Raw genomic sequence first — 24,619 nt, 5'->3', positions numbered from 1 at the left:
CATGTAGAATATGACTTTCGCATCAAATTCTCATTTTCTTCTTCTCAAGACATTGAGCTTATAAATTATCTCTCACTTATATGTTGTTCAATCTCAATTTTTTCATTCAATGAGACTATTCACACTTGACATATTACAACAGAAATTCCTGTTTTATTATTTATAATCAAATATAACATACTTCACACTTATTAATCTCCTTTAGTTTATAATTAATCTCCTTCATTTTATAAAAAATAAATAAAAATAAGAACACTTCTCTCATTTCAGTTTTCATCTAACTACGTGACAGTAGGAGATTGCAACCAAGCAATTCATTGCAGTTTTTATTTTTGACCAAAGCAATTCATTGCTGTTAAAAAATGATTTTGTCGTATTTTTTCCTTGAATATCAAACATTAAAAATGAAATTTCAGAGAAGTCTTTGTGCATTCAAAAATGCAATCCACAAAACTTAATGATAAATAACACTTCATTTTCAGTACAAAATTTGTTAATTTAGAATATTCATTTAAAAATGCTAATTAAGAATATAAAAAAAATAAATAAGGAACTCCATGTGTGGAGTTGCACAACTACGAGAAACTAACAATATAACTGATCACTATATTCGAAATATCCATTCCAAAACAAGAGAGAGTAAGATCAGCTAATCATTGATGTCCAGACAATACAAGGAATTCTATGAACACAAAACTGTGAAAGTTTGAATGTTGATGCTTGATTCAACTATGCCGCTACATTTCAAATCTGTTAATATGGAAGTAAATTCTTCCAAATAGTGTCTGGAATCTCTTGGAGATGCAGGAGAGTTGCTTGAAATTGTCATGACTTCAAGATCTACTTTTTAGTCTTTGGTTTAGTTGCAGCTTCAATAAGTCTGTACATCCAACGGTCCAGCATCCCTGTTCATGTATACGAGTTTTACACAATTTGAGTGCAAGAAACAAAACAAACTGCAGTAGGAATAATCAACATTTAAGAACTTAATTGTGAATATCATAATTTTACGACCCTAGGAAGCAAGGGTATCACCTAATTATTTGAATTCTTGCTGAAAATGCTAAATCAGAGTAGAATTATACTAAACCAGAAGTCTAGTGTGTTGTGAAAACTTGGCTGGATTGCCTAGTTCGACTTGTTAAACCGGGAACCAATCAGATGTCTAGCTATGTTGCCTAGGTACGGGTACGGTACCGGTATCCGGTACCGGTACTGGTACGCGGTACGATATTTTTAGAAAATTTAAGGTACGGGTACGTTAGTATAAAATATTAGAAAAATTATTTTTAAGTGATCATGCTTTGAAGATTTAATTTTTTTTGTCTACTGTCTCAACTATTTTCAAAAAAATGAGAGATAATTGAAATATAATAAAAAATTATAATGTTTTAAGAGATTTTTCAACAGCCAATATGTTTTTTCCGTATTCATCATCATAAATCAACCAAATAAAAATGGGTACGGAATCGGTGCGTACCATACGAGTACCATGGAGTATCCGGTACTGATACGTATCCGGTACGGGTACTTCACCATTTTAGGAGTACCCCCATGCTACATAGATGTCTAGTCTCCTTAACCCAAAAACTGGTCCATCTCATAATCGGTGAAATGGTACAAATATCGTTGAACCGATACAAACCAGATAACAGCCAGCCACGTTCGATTTTATATTTTTTGTGATCTTTATTTTTAAGTTTAAAAACATATATTATTTTGCCAAATTAAGGTCCAATGACAAGTTGTAAACATTCATATTCGTGAATCTGTATTATTACTTATTGGCAAAATATAGCTCAAAACTATAATCATATGGAACACATGTGGTGCGTATTTAGTATTTAAAGGAAAAAAACCTGTTACGGCAAAGGTTCCACCTAGCACAGCACAAAGCCGAGTAATAAAATGAAGAAAACTGCGGCGCTCTTCCTTGATAGTGACGGTAATAGGTGATAGATCATACAAAAAGTATACAGCTGCACACACAAATCAATAGGAATTAATTAATATTTGAAAACTGAACCCATAACTCAGAAATGTATAATGCCAACTTCAAACAAAATCCAACCTGGCCATGTCCGATCAAATTGACTAGTAATGGGGGAGAAATATTCTGTAACTGAGAACTGATTTGTCGGTAGAACTTCTTTTGAGATATATCTATATTCAGTTGGAACAATCTGCATCATAAACAATTTGAAAACTCACTGTTATTCGGGCCAGGTTTAAAAAATATTCAAGAAAGAGCTCAATATTCAAACCTTTATATAGTATTTAAAAGTTCCACTCGCATCATGCAGAGTCCTTGTTGTGTCATCAAGTGGGTTATGAATTCCTGGATATTTGGGGCCAAATGACAAATCATGGATAACGTGACTAACGTTCACATTCTTCGCTCCATCAAAGATCTGAAGAAAACCATCACTATTAAATTAGGTAATCCGATATACACAAATCATGAATCTGAGGAGCATCTTTGTAAGCAAATTTAAGACAGGAAGGTCTGATACAAGCTGCTGGATGTCACATTGCAATAAACTTATCTGCTAATTCCTAATAAAGTTATTTCTTTGGCAGTAAATTCAATCTTCTTAGTAAGTTATGCACTAGTAAGATTTAAATAATTTATACCTGCACCTGTCAGCTTTAGGAATTTTTTTAAAAGGAATTATAATATGCATGTATGTTTAGCGCCTGCAATGAAGTATGGATTTAATTTTTTAGGAATTAAAATATCTTACCATTTGTGCAACATATATGTTTAGTCCGTGCACTGAAATATGGAAATTTCCAGCAACCCTTTGAACATCTAAAACGCCATAAACCTGCAATAGAATTAAACTGAATATTAACTTACTTTCAAAGTGGATGAAAAATACCACAAGCAATTCATGATATAGTAACTGCAGAATTTACCCTGCATCCTTCTCCATTTTTTAATGCCTCCTTCACCTTCTTGATAGTATTTTCAGTGGCTTCATCAAAGGTTTGTAAGTGAACTTTTTCTTCTGAATGCTCATGATGATCCTTACCATCATCTGTTGACAGTTTTCAAAAGGCTGTAAGTAAAAAGAAAGTAACTATAAAAGAATGCATGTGTAAGACAAATTGTGAGTTCTACACTTGTCATAATATGAACATGATACACAAAGTCAAGTGTTTAACAGTTAATGTCACACTTGTGTCAAAAAAAAAAAAAATTATGTCACACTAGTTAATATTTAATATGAATTTAGAAAACTATGATTTATGGCATAAAAAACGATAAATGTTGTAAATGTTAGAGATGATATAACAAGTACGGCTGTTTCCTCTTCTCTTTGCGATGTTGTAGATAATAAACGTTGGATGGAGAGTAGAGATAAATGTTAAGAGCAGTAGTTTATTCTATCAACAGAAATTTTTGAAGCAAAAAGAACCAGCCTGTGGTTTAACAACCAATAGTTTTTGTCGAGAACTAACTATGCCAAAGGTTTAACTTATTGGGTGAAGACACACAGATGATTTTTACACGTTAAAATGGGCCTTGCATAAGAGCTGTATGAGGATTGATAATGCATATGCTTAGCCAACCAAGCGTTGAATTTGACTTTAATTTGGAGTAACGCGACAAAGCTCGAACTATCCCACATGATCATTGAGTTTTAGTTGCTTTAACATGTGCAATATTGCACATGTTAGACAAAACCTAACAAATATTATGTGTGTATTTTCTATAAAATTGGTATATCTGCAATGGCATTAAACCTCTCATCATTCCATGCACCCTTTGACTGATGTTAAGTCTAGCATTTAGGACTAATTATTGAACCACTATTCCACCAACAGGAAAGATTTGTAGTAGGAGGGAATCCCTTTATTATCCCAATAAAAAGAAATGAATCTACTCGTCAACAAATGAAAAGAAACACATCAATTGCAACCCATGTAATTTTAACCTATAGTTTTGAAATTATATGCATGATGTACCAAGACATTACCGTGTTTGTGAGCTTCATGTTCATGTCCCTTTTCAACAAGATCAGATATATATTCAGTGCCAATTATCTGGCCATAACTGTTCAAACGAAGCTGCAATAAGTAAAACAAATTAGTGGAAATAACCATTAATGATACGAGGATTAAAAAAAAACTAAAAAGGGTTATAAATTCACTTGACACAGAACTCCATGGCTATTAATTAACAAGTAACAACCACCGCATATTCAACAAGTTTCTATTTATTAATATCTATTGAAAGTATACAAGAAAAGAAAACGTAGAGAAATACAATGAGCTGTGTCTCACAGTCACAACTGCGCAATAGGGGATTGATATAGTCATATATTGAATTAGTTTAATAAATGCAATGATACAACTTCTATTTTTCTAATTATTATAATCACGTGATTTGATTAGAATGTAGCCTCTATATATAATGAATGTGTGATGCTGATTCAAATATCATTTATCCAAGAACATCCCCAAAGGGCGAAGTGAAAACATCAGCATCTACTAGTTGATAATGTTGTCTCTAAAGTAGACTCTTCTCTTTGACAAATAAAGTGACAACCTATCTCAATGTATTTTGGCCTCTCAACATTGGATTCAAGGGTTTATGTTAACCAACTTGATTATCACATATAAGTATCATATATATAGTCTCCCCAAATTAAATATGATAAGCGTAAGCGACCCATCACCAAGGTTTACACCCGCAGGCAGCGAGCAAGAGAAGCAACAGCCGTGAACCATCAGCAGCAGGGCACTCAACACTCAAGGGGTGCAAGTCACCCAACAGTCACGACCCATCCAGTAGTACAAGTCACCCAACAGTCACGACCCACCCAAAGATTGCAAGGTCAGGAGATGCGAATCAGGGGGACATGACCTTTGGTGAAGAGACACACCCATCGGTGCCAGTAAGTGCATCCCAAGAGGATGCAACTGATGGAGAAAGGATGCATCATGCAACCCTTGGAGCCAAACAACATCAAATCTAGAGTAGTTACAAATGGGGACAGTCACAACCCTTCAGATTAATTGTGCCAATTGGGAACAGATGTTAAATGCAATATAAATAGAAGCAAAACAGAATTAAGAAGGCATTGTGGAAATTAGGAAGAATTTGAATTCAGGGACGGATCTATGGGAGGGCAAGCAGGGGCTTCAACCCCCCCTCCCTGCCAAGCATGATAATATTATATATATGTATTATGTTATTAATATGTAGTATAATATATGGATCATATTATTTATTTGTTTATTTGTAGTATAATATACACAAGTTTCTATTTTATTAGTCATTTTAGTTTTCAAATATATTATTAAGTAGTCAATTTAGTCTTCAAATGTGTTTTTCGTTGGTTAGTTTAGTCCATAAATTTGATAACAAAAGACACATTATGAATGTGTTTGCAATTTTAATATATTTAGGAATTAGGAACTATCATGATTTTGTATCTTAGACTTCAAATATACAATGGAGCAGCTGATCCCAAAAACCAATATAGTGATATAGCACATTGTAGGCAGGCCACTATACCAAAGCTAATGGATATCGTGCAAATACATTATAATATGAAAGACTAAAATATAAATGCAGAAAAGTTGAATAACAATTAAAATTAGAGCTATGTTTGTTATTAGTAATAAAAAAAATTCATAAAGCTATACTGCAAACATACAAATTAACAGAAGGAACTTGGGGAAATTTCTATGAAGTTAAACAAAGAGATAACACTGGTGAATGAAAGGGTTGAGCAAAATGGATTTTTGGTCCATTGTTGGTTATGGTTGGTGTACTAGCTGCTACAATTGCAAACTGGCTGTGAAATTGATACCTTCCCATCTCCACTAAAACTTTTTAATATCCTAGTTTTTTTTTTTTGTTGTTGAGAAAAACAACATCCTATTTATAACAGTCATTTTCCGTAAAACATTGTTCTGCTATGATGGCTTTATTTCCTCGAATGATTGACAATTATGACAATACCCAGAAGCAAAAAATTTATCAATAGGAGAGAACCTATCAAGTCAGCATCAGAATATTGAAAATTGAACAATATGAGTTATCTTCAAAGACGAGGCCATTTTGTGGGGTAGCTACATCCCAACGACCCACACATGGGAAATTTCAAAATTCTCTGTTTTTCTTTAAATCATTCCTAGCTGTTTGGTCAGGACTAAAGTTTTGGAGGAAAATTTTTCAACAAAGATTACTATTATAAACTGAGGGGAAAACTAGAAATCGATGTACACTCAGCAACTACCTAAACCTGCCATAGTAAGCAATGCGATAAATAAGTATTTGTTTTACTTTCACGGCGTATGAAAGAGTAGCAGTCTATTTTTTCTGACATGGAAGGATACTTCGAGTAACCTTGTAATGGATATCTCATATCGGCATAAAATAAAGCAAAATACAGACTCCTAGAAAACCAAAAACACATAAAAAGAGATATATAAAGAACTACTAATAAGCTTACTTTCCATATGTTTGTATCAAGATCCACCTCATGCTTGCCAGACATATCAATAGCATCAACACTTAAAACTGCCCACCGAAAATAACAAAGAATAACATTTAGAATCTTCATCATTGTATAGAATAACAAATCTGAATACACATCTAAAACCAAAAAGAAACTCGAAATCAACATGAAGCAGATAAAAAACATGTGCTAACCATCACAAGGTAGAGAAGGGAATGTCATATTTATATGAATTGGCAGTGTTTCTCCGCGTTTCAAGTCTACCGACATCTGCAAAAATTTAGTATAATAAGTGAAAATTATATGCATGCATACACAGCTTTTGCTAATATACATATAATACTATGAAGCACGGACACTCTTCGGATTACATGTGTTGGCACCGACACTTATAATTACATTGAATTGTGTCATTTTATCAAATTATTGTTGGTGTCCATGTCTATGTTCGTGCTTCATATACATATAATAGAACTATCATTGATATTGATATTATACAATGAGAACGAAATAATTACAACCAGACCCTTTTATTATTCAAAAATTAAATACAAAAACTACAAAATTAGCTTACTAAATTGAAGTTTAAACAAAATTAAAACCTGATGAACAGTGTAAGTTGTGAGATAATAACCCAGCTCGTGCAGAAACAACGTAGCCATTATAATCAAACCGATTATGGAAACTGCAACCCAATAAAAAAAATAATAATATAAAATAAAAATCACAAATTTCTTATATTAAAAAAATTCAGGAGAAACAAAAATGGATCACAGAAGGAAGAAAAATGGATTACCAAGAGCACCAGATTGAGTTTTCTGCAACAAGTGATCCTCTGCACGAGGAAATGCGTCGAGATTCTTAATAACTTGTTTCATTCCCATGTTTATTTTTCCCCTTTTTTGATGAATTGAATTGAGAAAAAGAGTGTTATGTATGAATGAATCGGGAAAAAGAAAAGGAAATTGTTGGAATTGAAGAGTGAATGGAGAGAGAAGTGATGAAAATGGAAGAGAACGGAAAATCCAATCGGAAGGAGCTATCAGCCACCGGTTTCAACCACCACCCGCTTCCGATGGTGTTTTCTTCTTCTCTTATTTTTTTTTTCTTTGTTTTGTTTTGTTTTTTCAAAGTCTTTGTTTTGGCCTCTTTTTGTCTTTTCAAATAAAAATCGCTATCCATGTGTTCCGGTGTCCAAAAAAACAAAAAAATTGAAGTAAATAAATTTTGAGAAAATTAATAGGTTATTAGTGTAAAGATGTGGGAATAGGCTAGGCCGAGCTAGGCTTTGCCAAGTCTGAGCCTGGCCTGTCAAAAAATTGAAGGTCTGAGCCTGGCCTGTGGCCTATCATAGGCTTAAATTCTAGGCGTGAGCCTGACCTTTTGAAAGTCTGATGTGGCCTGTTAGCCTGTTTAAAAGCCTATTTCATATGAACATATTTAAATAAATAATTATATTTATTTTGAAATATACTTATGAACTAATAAAATAATGTTCCATTTGATATTTTAGAGAATTTGACTATATATGTCATCATATTTCAATTCTAGTTTATAATAATACATTTATATATGTTAAAAACTAATGTAGATTAATAAACTTAAATTACTTAAAAAGTTAATAGATTTATAATTTAATCAAAGTATAAATTTTAATATATAAATAATAATCGTAATAAAAATATTATTCATGTTAACTTAAATATGTCGGCCTAGTAGGCCTCAAAGGCTTTTTTAATGGCCTGCGGCCTGGCCTTTTTAGCTAAATAGGCTTATAAAAAAGCATTGGCCTGCTCTATTTAAAGAAATAGGCTGGCCTGACCTGAGCCTATGTAGGCTAGGCCTTAAGGCCATGTAGGCCGGCCTGGCCTGTTCCCACCTCTATTAGTGTAGTAGTGTATTCCAATTTTAGAATAATGTTGTTCTTGCTGTTCTTATTGTAAACCATATATTGCAATCGATCGTTGGTTGTTTCAGTGATGACTGACGCTAAATTTGGTAGGGAGGATTACAGTTCGATCTTCCGCAACTACGATCGGATGTGGACTGTAACCACTTGATGCTAAATTGACCTCCGAACCAGAGTTAACTAGTGGTGAAAACCAAAAAAAAAAAAAATAGTCAAAAAATAAAAATTGTTGTGTGTGGCTTGAGGTAGAGTTCAAGACAAATGACACTCTTGTTGAATCAGACTCTTACTCGCTATGCAAACGTTCAAGTCTACGCTATTTTGAATTTTTCTTATAAATTCAAGTTGGGGATTTGTTGGAACAAAGACCATATTAGTGTCTGCATTGAAAATATATATTTTTTAGTCCCTCATTTGATATTAGAGCATACTAGTATGTATTTTGACAATATAAATAAATTAAGTATCACGTTGTTGAGGTTACACACTTTATTTATTTATTATTTATATTTTCAACCCTATCTAAAATGTGGTTATCTTCCATCTTCCATTTTTAAAAAAGATCAACTGTCCAAGTAAGCCCTACCACTAACCTTTGTCACAACCCTAACCCTAATCTTTTTAGCCTATAATAGTGTGACATTTTGGCCAATAAGTTGACTACACCTTGCTTGGTTACAAGTTGACTATGCTTCTTGAATATAGCTGGTATTTTGATCCCCTCATTTATGTGTTATACATGCAATGCCTTTGATTTAACGCTCATTAAATGTTGGTTCCTAAATGCTCACATATCTGTCAAGCAAAACTCACCCAAAATTCCAAAATCCTCTTTCACGCAAAACCTCCTTTTTTTTTCCACAAAGTATTCATCTACCTCTCTCTTTCTCAACCAATCTCAACACCTTTCATCAAAGAATTCATCTCCCTCATTTCTCATCTTAAACCCTTCACTTCTTTCACCACTCATGGATTCATCTTCACCACTTTCCATCACCACCGTCGCCGCCACTGCCACCGCGACCATCTACGGCCGGAACCCAACCACCACCGCACACCACCGACCCACTCCACCGTCGGTCCTCTCTCTCTCTCTCTCTCTCTCTCTCTCTCTCTCTTTCTCTCTCATTTTTTCTTTCTTTTTCTTCCATTGTTGTTTATAATTTTCATTATTGAATTGGGTATCAAGAAACAAATTGTGATGTTTAACAAAAATTAGTTGTGCATGTTCATTTTGTTTACAATTTCAACCTCAATTCAGTTTTGATTTTGTTTGTTAAGGATGTTGAATGTTTGATTGTTACCATTGAATTGAAAGGTGTTTTTACTTTTAGTAATGAAGTTGCAATTTTTACTATTTTCAATGAGTGATTGCACCACAACAAGAAGGTAAAATTGCTTCTTTTTTGTTAAATATATGAAAACTTTCTTTTTTCTCATATATATATATATATATATATATATATATATATGTTAGAATTTCACTTATTTGGTGGATTTCAAATTTTATTTACTCATCTTCTTGAATTTTCATGTTGCTCTTTTTCAGTTTCATACATGCAGCTCAAGTGTTCCATAAATGGTTTGCTTGAGTAAGTTTTTTTTTCCTTATTCTTGCCGATTCTATTTCTCTTTTTTCCATGTGTTTGGAGCCGATAGTTTAAGTTTGGAGTACACGAGGTGCCATTTTTTTCCCCTTTCTTTTGTGTTCTTTTATGTTTTATTTTATATTATTTTATATTTTTTGTAGAAGCTTCTTTTATGTTTTCGTTAGTGTAATGATAATCATCAAACAAGATTTGTTACAGCGATGTATTTGAATTCATGATAAGGTGGAGGATTCTGTTATTTGTGGCTTTGATGTTATAAATTGATTTATCATAGTATTCTTTTCTTTTCTTTTTTTTGGTAAAGATTTATCATAGTATATAATAATTTCATTACCCTATCTTTCATGTTCAACGCATCATGGAATATATGTTATCTCACTTTTTGCCTTGTTTGAATATTATTTTAAATCGGGATCTCATCGGCATCACCACTGCAAACACGGCGAGCTATGTTCGAGTCGGGTCGAATGATGATTGTTCGTCCCATTCACGCTGCACCAGAACAGGAATCAAATAAGGTAGAACAGATCATAAAGAGTGCACAAGAGATGTGTGCTGATGATCCAGTTAGTGGTGAATGTGTTGCAGCGTGGGATGAGGTGGAGGAACTCAGTGTTGCGACGAGTCATGTGAGGGATAGGAAGAAGGAATCTGATCTGTTGGAGAATTACTTTAAGGATAATCTGGAGACTGATAAGTGCAAAACTTATGATAATTGATTAATGAGATTATTAAACTTTAATTGTCGCTTTATATGATTAGTATGATTATGAGATTTGAGTAGTGCAGTTTTAATTGTGTGTATTTTTATGCATGTTTATCTTAGCATCATACAAACATATATAGCATGTTGTGAATTGAAATGAAATTGAACCAGTTGTTATAATAGATTCATAATGATAGTATTGCGGTTTTAATTGTGTGTATATTTTTATGCATGTTTATCTCAGCATCATATGTATATAGCATCTTATGAATTGAAATGAAATTGAATAAGTTGTTATATTAGATTCATAGTGATTATAAGTGATTAAAGTTTTAGCATCTTGGCGTAATTTAAAGTTTTAAACATGACATTTATTTTTTCTTGATAAAAAAATATTATGTGAGTTAAGTTAACAAGTGTCTTCAAAACACATGTTAAGAAATTGAAGATAGGAATTTATCTTAGAATTGAAGATAGAAAGTCTATCTTGAAAATTAATATACTTAATACTATTTTTATAGTATGTAGTTCTATAACATGTGTCATTGCTCATTAGTATAGGGCTGCTACTAAGATAAATTCACTATAATACTGAACAAGCACTCACACACACTTATGATAAATTGATAGTAGCTTAATATTTTGTATTCAAAATAATGGATATTTTTAGTAGATCTCAAGAACTAAACCGTCTTCAAAAATAGTTGGAAGACACAAAGTTTAAAATTGAAAAGGACCATGAAGTCCTCAATGACAAGAAAACCAGCCTAAAATTAAACTACCAAAGGCCACTCTTATATAGCAAGAGGAGATTTGTATTTCATTTTCCTGTTTCTTTCTTTGTTGCCAAACATCATTACTTTCTGTTGGAACATGATGAAGAATTAGAGGAAACTTGGTATTGAAGTAAACACATTTGTTAGAACCATTGGAAAAATCAATGGCTGGATTGTTGGAACATGATGAAGAATTAGTGTGTGAATTGAAAAAAGGCTCTTTGAGTCCCACATTGGAAAAATCACACTACTTGGTAGTGTTTATATATCACAAGTTGGCAACCAAGGGTGTGCCCTTGGGGTACCCACTTTTGTAAGAAAGGGAGACCACACACAATGTCGAATATCACACGCGCGCGCCGGCTCGGTTCGGGACTTCGGGCCGGGCTTGAGCTTGAGCTTGGGTGATATATTAATTTATTTAATACTAAGAAAAAGAAATTATTTCTTCAGTTTTTACTCACTTCTTTTTCTCTGCATTCTGAGAAAACTGCTTCTTTCCTTCTCCTTTTTCTTTCTTCGAAATTATTTTGTTGTTTCAAAATTTGAACGGTTGTAAACCGTAGAATTGATATTCGTATATCAATTAGAGTGGTTCGAAAATTCGTACCATATTTGGTGTTGTTCTGGCCGATACTACAGTGCAGTAGTTCATCGGTATTTATTTGATAAACGGCTGTTTTATCCTGGGGACTTCGCGGTTGATATACTACAGTGCACTTCTTCGAGTAGTTCCGCGAAACGTCTTAAAGAAAGCGACCTAGTACGCGACTCAGCCAATAATTTGTTTCTTTGCCAATTTTGAAAATTCGTTTTTCCTGTTTTTATAAACTCAGTAAAACCGTTTTACAACAATTTTAAGACGTTTCGAAAATATCATGGCAAACGAAGAGATTATTGGTAATTCATCTGTCGGTGCTACCGAAAGGCTGTTTAAGTTTGAGGGCAATCATTTCAAACGTTGGCAACAAAAAATGTTTTTCTTCCTAACTCTTAAAAAGTGTGCCTACGTTTTGAAACAACCCATTCCTGTGGTTCCTGCTGAAGCTTCGACTTCTGCTTCTGGAACTAATGAACAGACCGTTAACACCAACGGTGATGCTGTATCTGCCGAAAAAGACAAAGGCAAGGCCACGGCAGAACAGCTTAAAGAGAAAGCGCTGCAACTAGAAATAGATAGGCAGCTCTGGATTGATAATGATTATGTTTGCAAAAACTATATCATTAATGGATTGGAGGATGATCTGTATGATTATTACAGAACCTATAATACAGCCAGTGATGTGTGGGAGGCTCTGAGTAAGAAGTATGATACTGAGGAAGCTGGAGTGAAGAAGTATGCTGTGAGTAGGTATTTGAAATACCAGATGGTTGATGAAAGGTCAGTGGAAGTGCAGTCACATGAACTGCAGAAGATTGCTCATGAAATAATAACCGAAGGTATGCCTTTACATGAGCAGTTTCAAATTTCTGTCATTATTGATAAGCTGCCCCCCAGTTGGAAAGACTTTAAGAATCAGCTCCGTCATAAGACAAAGGAGTTTTCCATTGAGGGTCTGATTACCCGTCTTCGTATAGAAGAAGAATCTCGGAAACAAGATATGAAAGAGGAAGAAAAGATATTGGTTGTTTCTAACACCAATAAAAAGAAATTCGGTGCAGCTCTGAAGCCTACGGGCAAACCTTTGAAAAATCAGAATCAGAGCCGCATTCAAAACCGAGTTAAGAATGGTAACCCGGTTAGGGGCCATATTGCTAAGCAACAACAGCAACCACCACCTCCTAGAAATGACGCTGTTGAGCCTTTTTATTGCTTCAATTGCTGGAAAACAGGTCATATATCAAAGAAGTGCAGAAATCCAAAGAGGCCTAAACCGGCTAATCTTGCACATATTAATGTGAATGTGGCTGATGAGCCATATGCTGCTATGATCACCGAAATTAATATGGTCGGTGGTACTGATGGATGGTGGATAGATACTGGCGCTACTCGCCATGTCTGTTATGATCGTGCTATGTTTAAAACATACACGAATGCTGAAAATAAGAAGGTGCAGATGGGTAATGCTCATACATCTGATGTTGCTGGTGTTGGAGATGTTGTTCTGAAGTTCACATCTGGAAAGACTCTTATCTTGAAGGAAGTCCTTCATGTTCCTGAGATGAAGAAAAATCTTGTTTCTGGTTTCCTCTTAAATAAGGCTGGGTTTAATCAAACTATTGGGGCTGATATGTACACCATCACTAAGAATGGTATTTTTATTGGGAAAGGGTACGCCTCTGATGGCATGTTTAAACTCAATGTTGATTTTAATGTTATGAATAAAATTTCTCCTTCTGTTTACTCTTTGTGTGATTTTAATATTTGGCATTCTAGACTTTGTCATGTTAATAAACGATCTATTTTGAATATTAGTAACTTAGGATTAATTCCTAAACTTAGTTTTAATGACATAGAAAAATGTGAATTTTGTAGTCAAGCTAAAATAACAAAGAGCAAACATAAATCAGTAATAAGAGAATCTGAACCAATGGACCTTATACATTCTGATATATGTGAACTAGATGGAACCATGACTAGGAATAACAAACGTTATTTTATCACTTTTATTGATGATTGTTCAGATTATACTTTTGTTTATTTAATGAAAAATAAAAGTGATGCTTTTGATATGTTCAAAATTTTTGTGAAAGAAATAGAAAATCAATTTAATACGAAAATCAAGAGACTTCGTAGTGATAGGGGAACCGAATATAATTCTAGTTTATTTAATGATTTTTATAAACAACACGGAATTATACATGAAACGACTGCACCATATTCCCCTGAAATGAATGGTAAAGCAGAAAGAAAGAATAGAACTCTTACTGAATTAGTTGTTGCTATTATGTTAAATTCTGGTGCCGCTAAACATTGGTGGGGGGAAATAATTTTGACTGTCTGCTTCGTTTTGAATAGAATTCCCAAATCTAAAAGAAGCGAATCCGCTTATGAAATATTAAAGAAAAGACAACCAAACTTGTCTTATTTAAGAACTTGGGGATGTCTAGCCTATGTCCGTAAACCGGACCCGAAGCGAGTTAAACTCGCTAGTAGAGCCTATGAATGTGTATTCATTGGTTACGCAGCAAACAGTAAAGCATATAGGTTCTTCGACCTAAATGAAAAAGTGATCATAGAATCTAATGATGCAGATTTCTATGAAAATAAATTTCCCTTTAAATCAAGAAATAGTGGGGGCACTGAACAGGATAATATTCCTGAGTCGAGTCACTTACTAGTGATACCAAACGCGGATAACAATGACGAAGTAGAAAATGAACTTCGTAGAAGCAAACGAGTAAGAGTTGCTAAAGACTATGGTCCAGATTATGCGACCTTTACATTGAATGAAGATCCAGCAAATCTTCAAGAAGCCTTGTCATCGATGGATGCAGATCTTTGGCAAGAAGCTATTAATGACGAGATGGATTCTCTAGAATCTAACAAAACATGGCACTTAGTAGACTTACCTCCCGGTTGCAAACCAATTGGTTGCAAATGGATTTTGAAAAAGAAACTAAAACCCGACGGCACGGTTGAAAAATACAAGGCTCGTCTTGTAGCCAAAGGTTTTAGACAAAGAGAAAATATAGATTTCTTCGACACATTTTCACCCGTCACTAGAATAACGTCCATTCGAGTACTTATTTCAATAGCAGCTATTTATAACTTAACTGTACACCAAATGGACGTTAAAACTGCTTTTTTAAATGGTGACTTAGAAGAAGAAATCTATATGGAACAACCCGAAGGGTTTGTTATACATGGACAAGAAACTAAGGTCTGCAAGTTAGATAAATCTCTGTATGGTCTTAAACAAGCTCCGAAACAATGGCATGAAAAGTTTGATAACTTAATGATATTGAATGGGTTCAGACTCAATGAGAGTGACAAATGCATTTACTATAAATGTGATGGCAACATTTGCACTATAATATGTCTCTATGTAGATGACATGTTGATATTTGGCTCAAACCTTTCTGCCATAAATAATGTGAAATCAATGTTGAGTAACAACTTTGATATGAAAGACCTCGGAGAAGCTAGTGTGATTCTTGGAATAAAAATCACTAGGTCTGAGAAGGGGATATCCCTAGATCAATCACATTATGTGGAAAAGATCCTAAAGAAATACGGTTACTTTAACTGTAAACCTGCCTGCACACCTTATGATCCCAGTGTAAAACTGTTTAAGAACACTGGTGATAGCGTAAGACAAACAGAATACGCGAGCATCATTGGTAGTCTTAGGTATGCCACTGATTGTACTAGACCCGACATCGCCTATGTCGTGGGACTCTTGTGTAGGTTTACCAGCAGACCCAGTGATGAGCATTGGCACGCTATTGAGAGAGTCATGAGATACCTGAAAAGGACCATGAATCTCGGATTACACTATCAGAGATTTCCAGCTGTACTTGAAGGGTACAGTGATGCTGATTGGAACACCTTGTCAGATGATTCCAAAGCTACTAGTGGCTTTATATTTAGTATAGCCGGTGGAGCTGTATCATGGAAGTCTAAGAAACAGACCATTTTGGCACAGTCCACTATGGAATCTGAAATGATAGCACTAGCAACTGCTAGTGAAGAAGCAAGCTGGTTGAGATGCTTGTTATCTGAGATTCCCTTATGGGAAAAACCTATGCCTGCTGTCTTGATCCATTGTGATAGTAATGCAGCTATCGCTAAAATTGAGAATCGTTTTTATAACGGTAAAAGACGTCAAATTAGAAGAAAGCACAGCACAGTGAGAGAGCTCATCACTACAGGTGCTGTGAGAGTGGATCATGTACGCACTAATGATAACCTAGCAGATCCTTTGACGAAAGGACTGGCTAGAGAGAAAGTCCAAAATACATCTGTCAAGATGGGACTAATGCCTATGAAGTGAATTACTTATGATGGTAACCCAACCTAAAAGACTGGAGATCCCAAGAATTAGGTTCCAATGGGTAAACAACAAGTTGTGAGTAATATGAGATGAACATGCAAATTAAGAAGCATGAATCCTGAAATGAGAAAGGTTGAGTTAGCAAAACTCTTAATGAAATCTATACTCTATAGGAGTGGAGTACATCAGGAGTACTCTTGATAGAATCACCTATATGAATGTGGAACTGAGGCCGGTTCCTCTGGAGTTTCGGGGCGAATTCCTAGAGCATTCATGAAACTGGGATAGACGTGCAGGGCCATTAATGCACGGGCCTTAGAAAACACCTTAAGAAAGGTTGTGTGCTGGTTTGAGGAAAATCTGAGATAGAGTTCCAAGACTAAACGTCACTCTTGCTTAATCAGGCTCTTACTGGCTACGTGAAGGTTCCAAGACTTAGCTCACCTTCGCTTATGCACAATCTTACTGAAACGTTTAACGTTATGACTGAAACAACTTTTTTAAATTCAAGTGGGGGATTGTTGGAACATGATGAAGAATTAGAGGAAACTTGGTATTGAAGTAAACACATTTGTTAGAACCATTGGAAAAATCAATGGCTGGATTGTTGGAACATGATGAAGAATTAGTGTGTGAATTGAAAAAAGGCTCTTTGAGTCCCACATTGGAAAAATCACACTACTTGGTAGTGTTTATATATCACAAGTTGGCAACCAAGGGTGTGCCCTTGGGGTACCCACTTTTGTAAGAAAGGGAGACCACACACAATGTCGAATATCACACACGCGCGCGCGCGCCGCCGCGGCCGGCCGGCTCGGCTCGGTTCGGGACGGGCCGGGCTTGAGCTTGGGTGATATATTAATTTTTTTAATACTAAGAAAAAGAAATTATTTCTTCAGTTTTTACTCACTTCTTTTTCTCTGCATTCTGAGAAAACTGCTTCTTTCCTTCTCCTTTTTCTTTCTTCGAAATTATTTTGTTGTTTCAAAATTTGAACGGTTGTAAACCGTAGAATTGATATTCGTATATCAATTAGAGTGGTTCGAAAATTCGTACCATATTTGGTGTTGTTCTGGCCGATACTACAGTGCAGTAGTTCATCGGTATTTATTTGATAAACGGCTGTTTTATCCTGGGGACTTCGCGGTTGATATACTACAGTGCACTTCTTCGAGTAGTTCCGCGAAACGTCTTAAAGAAAGCGACCTAGTACGCGACTCAGCCAATAATTTGTTTCTTTGCCAATTTTGAAAATTCGTTTTTCCTGTTTTTATAAACTCAGTAAAACCGTTTTACAACACTTTCTATTGTTTTCTTTTCATTTTTCTATTGAAAGAATGAACCATGAAAGTTGGGCAACTCTAGGCTTGAAATTCCAGCTTTGGGATGGGATAAAGTTATTGAAGTTACTCCTTTTGGATGTTATAATATCTACAAATATCTTTGCAAACTAAAATATCTACAAATAATTTTATCAAATTAAAAAACAAGTTGTAATTTTTTAAAAGAATAAAACCACGAAGTCCCTACTTCCCTTTCACACTGTACCAGCTATAGCTGTTTTCATCATATTTCAATTTTAAGTTTTTGTTCATTTTTAATCTTTTTAAAAGTTGTAAATTTATAATTGTATCGGTTGTAAGTACATTGATTATTAACTTATGAATTATGGTAGAGACAATCTTAAATGTGATGATTTATGTTGGGTCATCACGAGGGGGCAGCCGGGGATCATCCATATTGGGCTTAAGAACAACTCTACAAGTGAGTTGGACACCATACTCTTACCCAAAACCTTAAGGTGTTAGGTTTATGGGTCCTCTCACTTATAAAGTGTTCAACCTCCACTTTTCTAAGGAATGTGGGACTTAACCACTCACACTTGCCACAACAATCTTCCCCTCAAGTGTGAGTCCATCCACTCTTGGATATGCTCCCCCTCAACCGGAAGCTTTCTTCATCCTACACTTGTACCGCCGTAAGCCACACTGCTCCACGGGACTCGCCGCCTGACCACCTTTGTCAGGAAGACTTTCGATACAAGGAGCCAGTTCAACCCTTCGTCGAACCATCGGCTCTGATACCACTGTTGGGTCATCACGAGGGGGCAGCCGGGGATCATCCACATTGGGCTTAAGAACAACTCTACAAGTGAGTTGGACACCACACTCTTACCCAAAACCTTAAGGTGTTAGGTTTATGGGTCCTCTCACTTATAAAGTGTTCAACCTCCACTTTTCTAAGCAATGTGGGACTTAACCACTCACACTTGCCACAACAATTTAGTGTAGACTTACTTCCTCCTTCATGTCAAACACCAATATCTCTCATTCTTAATCCAAATATATTTGCCTTTCTATTTCTAAATTACCTGCTTAACTTTTTTGCTTGCAATTCAAGAATTAATTACTAAAGTATGTTCTTTGCCTTTCTTTTTTACCAGATATTTCATTCCATCTGACGGTATGCAATAATATAGTACGGTTTAACAGTTTCAATATGTTGTTACATTTAAGAGGTATTTGAAAAGAAAGCTCTCTTAGTTTAGTTCGGGGATTACTCAATATACCTGTCTTTAAGAGCGCGCCGCTGCGCGCATGCGTGTATAAGTTGTTTTACGATCAAAGTGAAAATATGAAAGTAAACTTTAGCTTATTGTTGGGTTTTGAATGTTGGCTACAATTTTGCAAAAACAACAATAGCCAACTGCTGGACCAAAGATGCTGTAGCATGTCCGTACAACATGTGTCTCCTGAAGCTTAAGCGCGTTATACTCTGTTTTGAATCTTTGGAAGATTTGATTTACAAATAAAGTTCGTCATCATCCAGCTGGCCAAAACGCGTCTTCCACTCCAAGTAAAATAAAAGGCGGTTTGTTTTATTTGTTACAAAAATATGTTTCAATATTTTTGTATCAAATCTTTTAATTGAAGAAAGATTTTTTTTGGAGTAAATCTTTTCTCAAAAAAAAAATTTTGGGACTGAAGATTTTGTTGAAGATTTATTTTTCCAGTAAATCTTGCGAGCTATCATTGAAGATTTAATCAAGATATTCTGAAGACCTAACTTGAAGATCAAGATTATTCAAAACTATAAGGGCCCGTTTGGTGCGCAGGATAGGATAGAGATAAGATATGATAAAAAGCTGGATAAGGAAATGATAGGATAGTGACGGGATAAACATATATCATGTCATGTGTTTGGAGCACACCGGATAAAAAATAGGATAGCATTATATTATCTTGTCATGTGTTTGGTGCAACTTAATATTGACAATAAAATATCTATTATATATTTAAATACCCAAATTATATTAGTGAAACAAATACATATTTTTAAAATAAATAAATTATTATATTTTTAATTGACATTACAAATTAATAAATAATCAATCAAAATGTAACTTTTTATAGAAAACAAAAAATAATTATTTTTTTTTAGGAACAGGAGCACAATTTATTCAATTAGGAATTAGAAGCATATGAATACTAATTCACAAAAACAAACCGATTCAATCTCTGAGAAACAAATCCTTTGATGATTAGAAGCAAATCAATTTTGGATTGTTACATGAAAGAAGGTGGAGTTGAGAGAAAAGAGGTTGTTGCAAATTAATTGTGGATTGTAACATGGTGGAATAGGAAGGAAGGTGCAGGAAATTGAATTGATTGTAGAGAAGAAGATGACAGTGATAGTTGCAGCAAACGAACGATGGATCGAGAGAGAAGAGGAGGTTGGTACAGAGAATAAATGACAGTGGAGTAAAAAATAAAATAAGAAAAAATACGATGTTGGTAGAGAGTGAGAATCGAAGGTCTTTCCTGTGGAATAGAAACAATACGCGTGTTACCTCTATCCTATCAGGTTGCTAACCTACCAAAAAATAAGGATTAAAATAACAAAGGAGTAATATGATAGGATTATTAATAGGTTAGATTTATCCTTTCCTCTTGGTGCAACAAACAAGAGATTTAAACAGGATATGATAGTTTTATCCTATCCTGTCGCCTTATCCTGCGCACCAAACGGGCCCTAAATACATAGGCCTAATCGTTGTTTTACTCATGTAATCTAAATCGAGTCTACAAAGCGTGAGTTTTAGGGTTTAGAGTGTTTTAATTGGGAGCCTTTCTTGTATCACGTTGATGCAAGCTTAGGACTAAGGTTTGTGTTGTAAGTTGTGTACTAACTCCGAAGCTTTTAAGCAAGGAGGTTAGGTAGTTTTGTAATCGATACCTTAAACTTTTAAGCACGGGTATAGTTCGATTGTTTCTTGAAGGGTGACTTCGCCATTGTTATTGCTTGTAAACTATCACAACAGGTTGTGTAGTAGTGAAAGGGAGTGAGACGAGGTCTCATATCTAGGAGTTCCTAGGTAGAGTATAGCACAGGTAGTCGCTAGGTGATAAGTCGTAAACGGGTCGTTTGCTGAGGGCTTAGAACTAGGGCTATTATAGTGGATTCCTCCTGGATTGGTATCCCCCAGAGTAGGTGTGTTTACACTGAACTGGGTTAACAAACCTACTGTGTTCTTTATCATTTTGCACTTTATTATTTTGTTAGTCTGCTGCGTTATATACTTAAGACAACTGCTGTAACTTCTGTCACAACACTTGTTCACAGCATGCCAGGAATTTCACTTATAATAACCTATATAGAGAATAACATGATTAATACCTCGATCAATTAAGTGTATTTGATAATTGATATTTAATTTTTCAAATTGAAAATCCAGGCCTCTTCCATAAGACTTTACAAACAATAATTCAAGTAGATGGAGAAGATCATTGAGGTGATAGAGAACAAAGTGGACAACTAGAGAATGAGAGAAATAGACCTGTCAATGCAATACCAATTGCTGAAGGCACGCTAAGTGTGAAAAAGGGTGGCAAATTATGCATTGATTCTGCAATATTGGGGTGAAATTGGTTATCTGATGAAGGTTTTGTGATGGGTTCAACTGTGATTGGTGAAGGAAAAATGAGTACACCTGTTGGTAGTCACTACTTAATACTCTTGATTTTATTTTTTTTGTTCATTGCACGATGAGTTTTCAATTAATCTCATATTAGTTTGATTCATGATTTTGTTTTATTTTTTATAGATGGTGTCTTATGATGGATTTTGATCCATGTTGATATTTCTAGACTTCAAATATTATGGTAGTCTTGAAACTAGCTAATAAACTGTCAAAACATCCAGAAACAAGCCTAGGAACATGCAGCTTTGATCATGAAGAACTGATCCATATGACACAGGACTCTTTATTAGTATTTAGGTAAATATTAGTTAGGTAAATTTGTCATAGGTGTGCGCACAATTTTGTTGGACCAAGGTCTTCTATCAAACCGAGCATTACTTTATTATGTTATAAGCACCACCATGAAGTTGGAATTGTCTTTTATGATTAAGTTTGTATGAACTTTTGTGATATGGCTATTTTGTATGAACTTTTATATTATCACTTTGTATGAACTTTTTTTCTGGAAAAAGCACTTTGTATGAACTTTGGTTTCTTAATATCTTGGTTTTAATTTTTTGTTTGAGTACTAATATAATATTAATTAGTGCTTAGCTCACTTAATTGTGTTTAATTTATATCATTCTCTTAATTTAAATCAACATTCATGATTGACAACATCCATGATTGACATATATATGACGTTTCGCCGAACTCGTGCAACGCGTTGCACGGGACAGAGACTAGTTGAGTTGTTGAGAGAAAATAGGAGGAACTGAACCTAAATCTAAAAACCCTATATATAAGTGTTACGCCTAATATTAATAGTAGTGTGTGAATAGATTGTCTTACACATGTTAACACAAGAAAGAAAATGAAACTGCGTCAGCTACTCAATTCCAACAAAGGTAAACATATGTTGCCATGAGGAGCTTATTTTAACTATGTCACAATATACAAAGTAAACAACAAAGGTTGGTGGTATCATTTGTTTTGTTTGAATAATGGTAAATGATTTTTTTTCCAACATCAGTATCAACTAATCTGACTTAGGAGTCAGTTCTGACATCAAGTAACTTCAGTATCCTTCCGATTGCAGTTGTGGGAGATTGAACGGTGGTCCTCCCTACCAAATTCAGCGTCAATCATCACTGAATCAAGTAACGATTGGTAATGATAAATGATTTAAGAATCATCATTATCGATTAGTTGCTTTAATATATATATATATATATATATATATATATATATATATATATATATATATATATGAGTCATGATCAAATGATACCAACTAGTTTGACAACAAATGTTACATCTCTCAATAATTTTTTAACCGATATAAATTTTATAAAATCCACCGTTAGATTGAAAGTTTATATCATATAGATCATTTGTGTAAAATTTGTTAGTTTTGATGCATCTCAATAACATATCAAACGATTTTGTATTTGTCTGAAGTTTTACATAAATGATCTATATGATATAAACTTTCAATCCAACGGTAGATTTTATAAAATTTATATCGGTTAAAACGTTATTGAGAGGTGTAACATTTGGTGTCAAACTAGTTGGTGTCATTTGATTCTGACTATATATATATATAAAACATTAGCGTGCATAGGCATCACATGATAATTATGACATCCCAACTATGTTGGCACCCCATAATCATCACCTATCATTTGCAGCACCCAAATAAATTTATTAAAAAGAAAGAAAAAGAGACAAACTTGGGGGGACTAGACCAAAACCCAAGGAAACAATAATACAAGGAACCTACCACTACCTCTGAAATCTGACACGCAGTGAACACAATGCTGCACAAGATGCTATAGCCTATGTTGCAGCACGACAGTCGCAGAACACAGTAAATAAATAAATAAATTGCAGAATAATAAATAACACAGATAGTTGTTAACCCAGTTCAGTGCAACGTCACCTACTCTAGGGATACCAATCCAGGAATGAATTCACTATAATAGATCTAGTTCAAAGCCCTCGACCAACACCCGGTACTTGACTTATCACCTAGACACTACCCGTGCAATCCTACCTAAGAACCTCTTAGATAATGAGACCCCGTCCCAAATTCCCTCTAACAACACGTACTATGTTGCTGTCAATAATAATAATCACGATGGAGACACTCTCCTAGAAACTAGACCACACTCTTGCTTAAAAGCTTATGAGTGAATCACACACACTAACTCCGTGCTTCAAAGCTTAGGAGCAGCTTACAATAAACAACCCAAACCCAGTCCTAAACTTGCATCAAATCGACACAAGAAAGGCTCACAAAAGACACAAACTCTAAACCTTAAAAACTCACACTTTGTAAAATACACGGTTTAGAATGCACGAGTTGAATAGCTTGAGGCTTCACATATTTATAGTCTTCAATTGTCTTGATGTCCAAGCTAGGTCTTCAGACACAATACAGCTGTAGGAATTGCGGCCAACCCTATATTATTTTCAAAAATATAATTTGTTTGTTTCATGTGTTACCAAACAAAAAAAAAACGCAAAAATATAATATAATTATATTTTTGTTTTAAATAACATTCCTTCAGCCGACTTCAATAAAACTTGCTGAGCAAGGCTCGTTTTGCCCAGGCGCACGTGCTTGAATATATAATTGAAGCAAATCTTAACTGAGATTTGAAATAAAAATTCTGTACTAAAACAGAGCATCAGGATGTTGTACTATGATGCTACAGCACCTCAGTCCAGCATTTGGCTGGTTGGCTTTTGCAAAAATGTAGCCAATCAAAACACCAACAATCTCCCCCTTTGGCAAATTTTGGCTAAAACAACCTTAGGCCAGTGCATAGAGAGATACAGTCTAAACTTTCCTTCGAGTCAACATAAGCACACAACTAGGAAAGAAAGTAGAACGATGCTAAGCTATTTAAACTTTCCTTCGAGTCAACATAAACACACAACTAAGAAAGAAAGTAAGAAGTTCATCAGATGAAAGGATAGCTAGCACGTAAGCATCAGAGGCATACAACAGCGGAACATATCACATCTTAGCCTCAAAGTACAGATAGAGAGAAATAAACTCTCACATAGTGGATTCAAGATCGGAGAAATAAACTCCTTAAAATTTAAGCAACGCCACAGAGAATAGGAAAAATAAATTCCTATATAAACATGCATATCATAAGTAGTAGAAAAATAAATTCTACCTACTCCCCCTCAACATATGCATAAACTTCACTCCCCCTCAAAACATGCATATA

At 34.7% G+C, this 24,619-nt stretch overlaps 1 protein-coding gene across 1 annotated transcript; it reads right to left on the bottom strand.

Annotated features, from left to right (window-relative positions):
- Positions 1-580: 580 nt before the first annotated feature.
- On the bottom strand, positions 581-7,613 carry LOC123911201 (endoplasmic reticulum-Golgi intermediate compartment protein 3). Its single transcript, XM_045962569.1, has 11 exons — positions 7,273-7,613; positions 7,079-7,161; positions 6,671-6,746; positions 6,471-6,538; positions 3,984-4,074; positions 2,920-3,041; positions 2,745-2,828; positions 2,265-2,411; positions 2,072-2,183; positions 1,860-1,979; positions 581-905 (listed from the first exon to the last, which is right to left on the bottom strand). The coding sequence occupies exons 1-11, from the start codon at positions 7,358-7,360 to the stop codon at positions 841-843; spliced, it is 1,056 nt and encodes a 351-aa protein (XP_045818525.1). The 5' UTR covers positions 7,361-7,613; the 3' UTR covers positions 581-840.
- Between the last annotated feature and the right edge of the window lie 17,006 nt (positions 7,614-24,619).

The sequence above is a fragment of the Trifolium pratense genome, linkage group LG2, assembly GCF_020283565.1.
Source record: "Trifolium pratense cultivar HEN17-A07 linkage group LG2, ARS_RC_1.1, whole genome shotgun sequence".
Lineage (NCBI taxonomy): Eukaryota > Viridiplantae > Streptophyta > Magnoliopsida > Fabales > Fabaceae > Trifolium > Trifolium pratense.
Note: the sequence above shows the minus strand (reverse complement) of the source record. Positions and strands in the feature narration are given on the sequence as shown.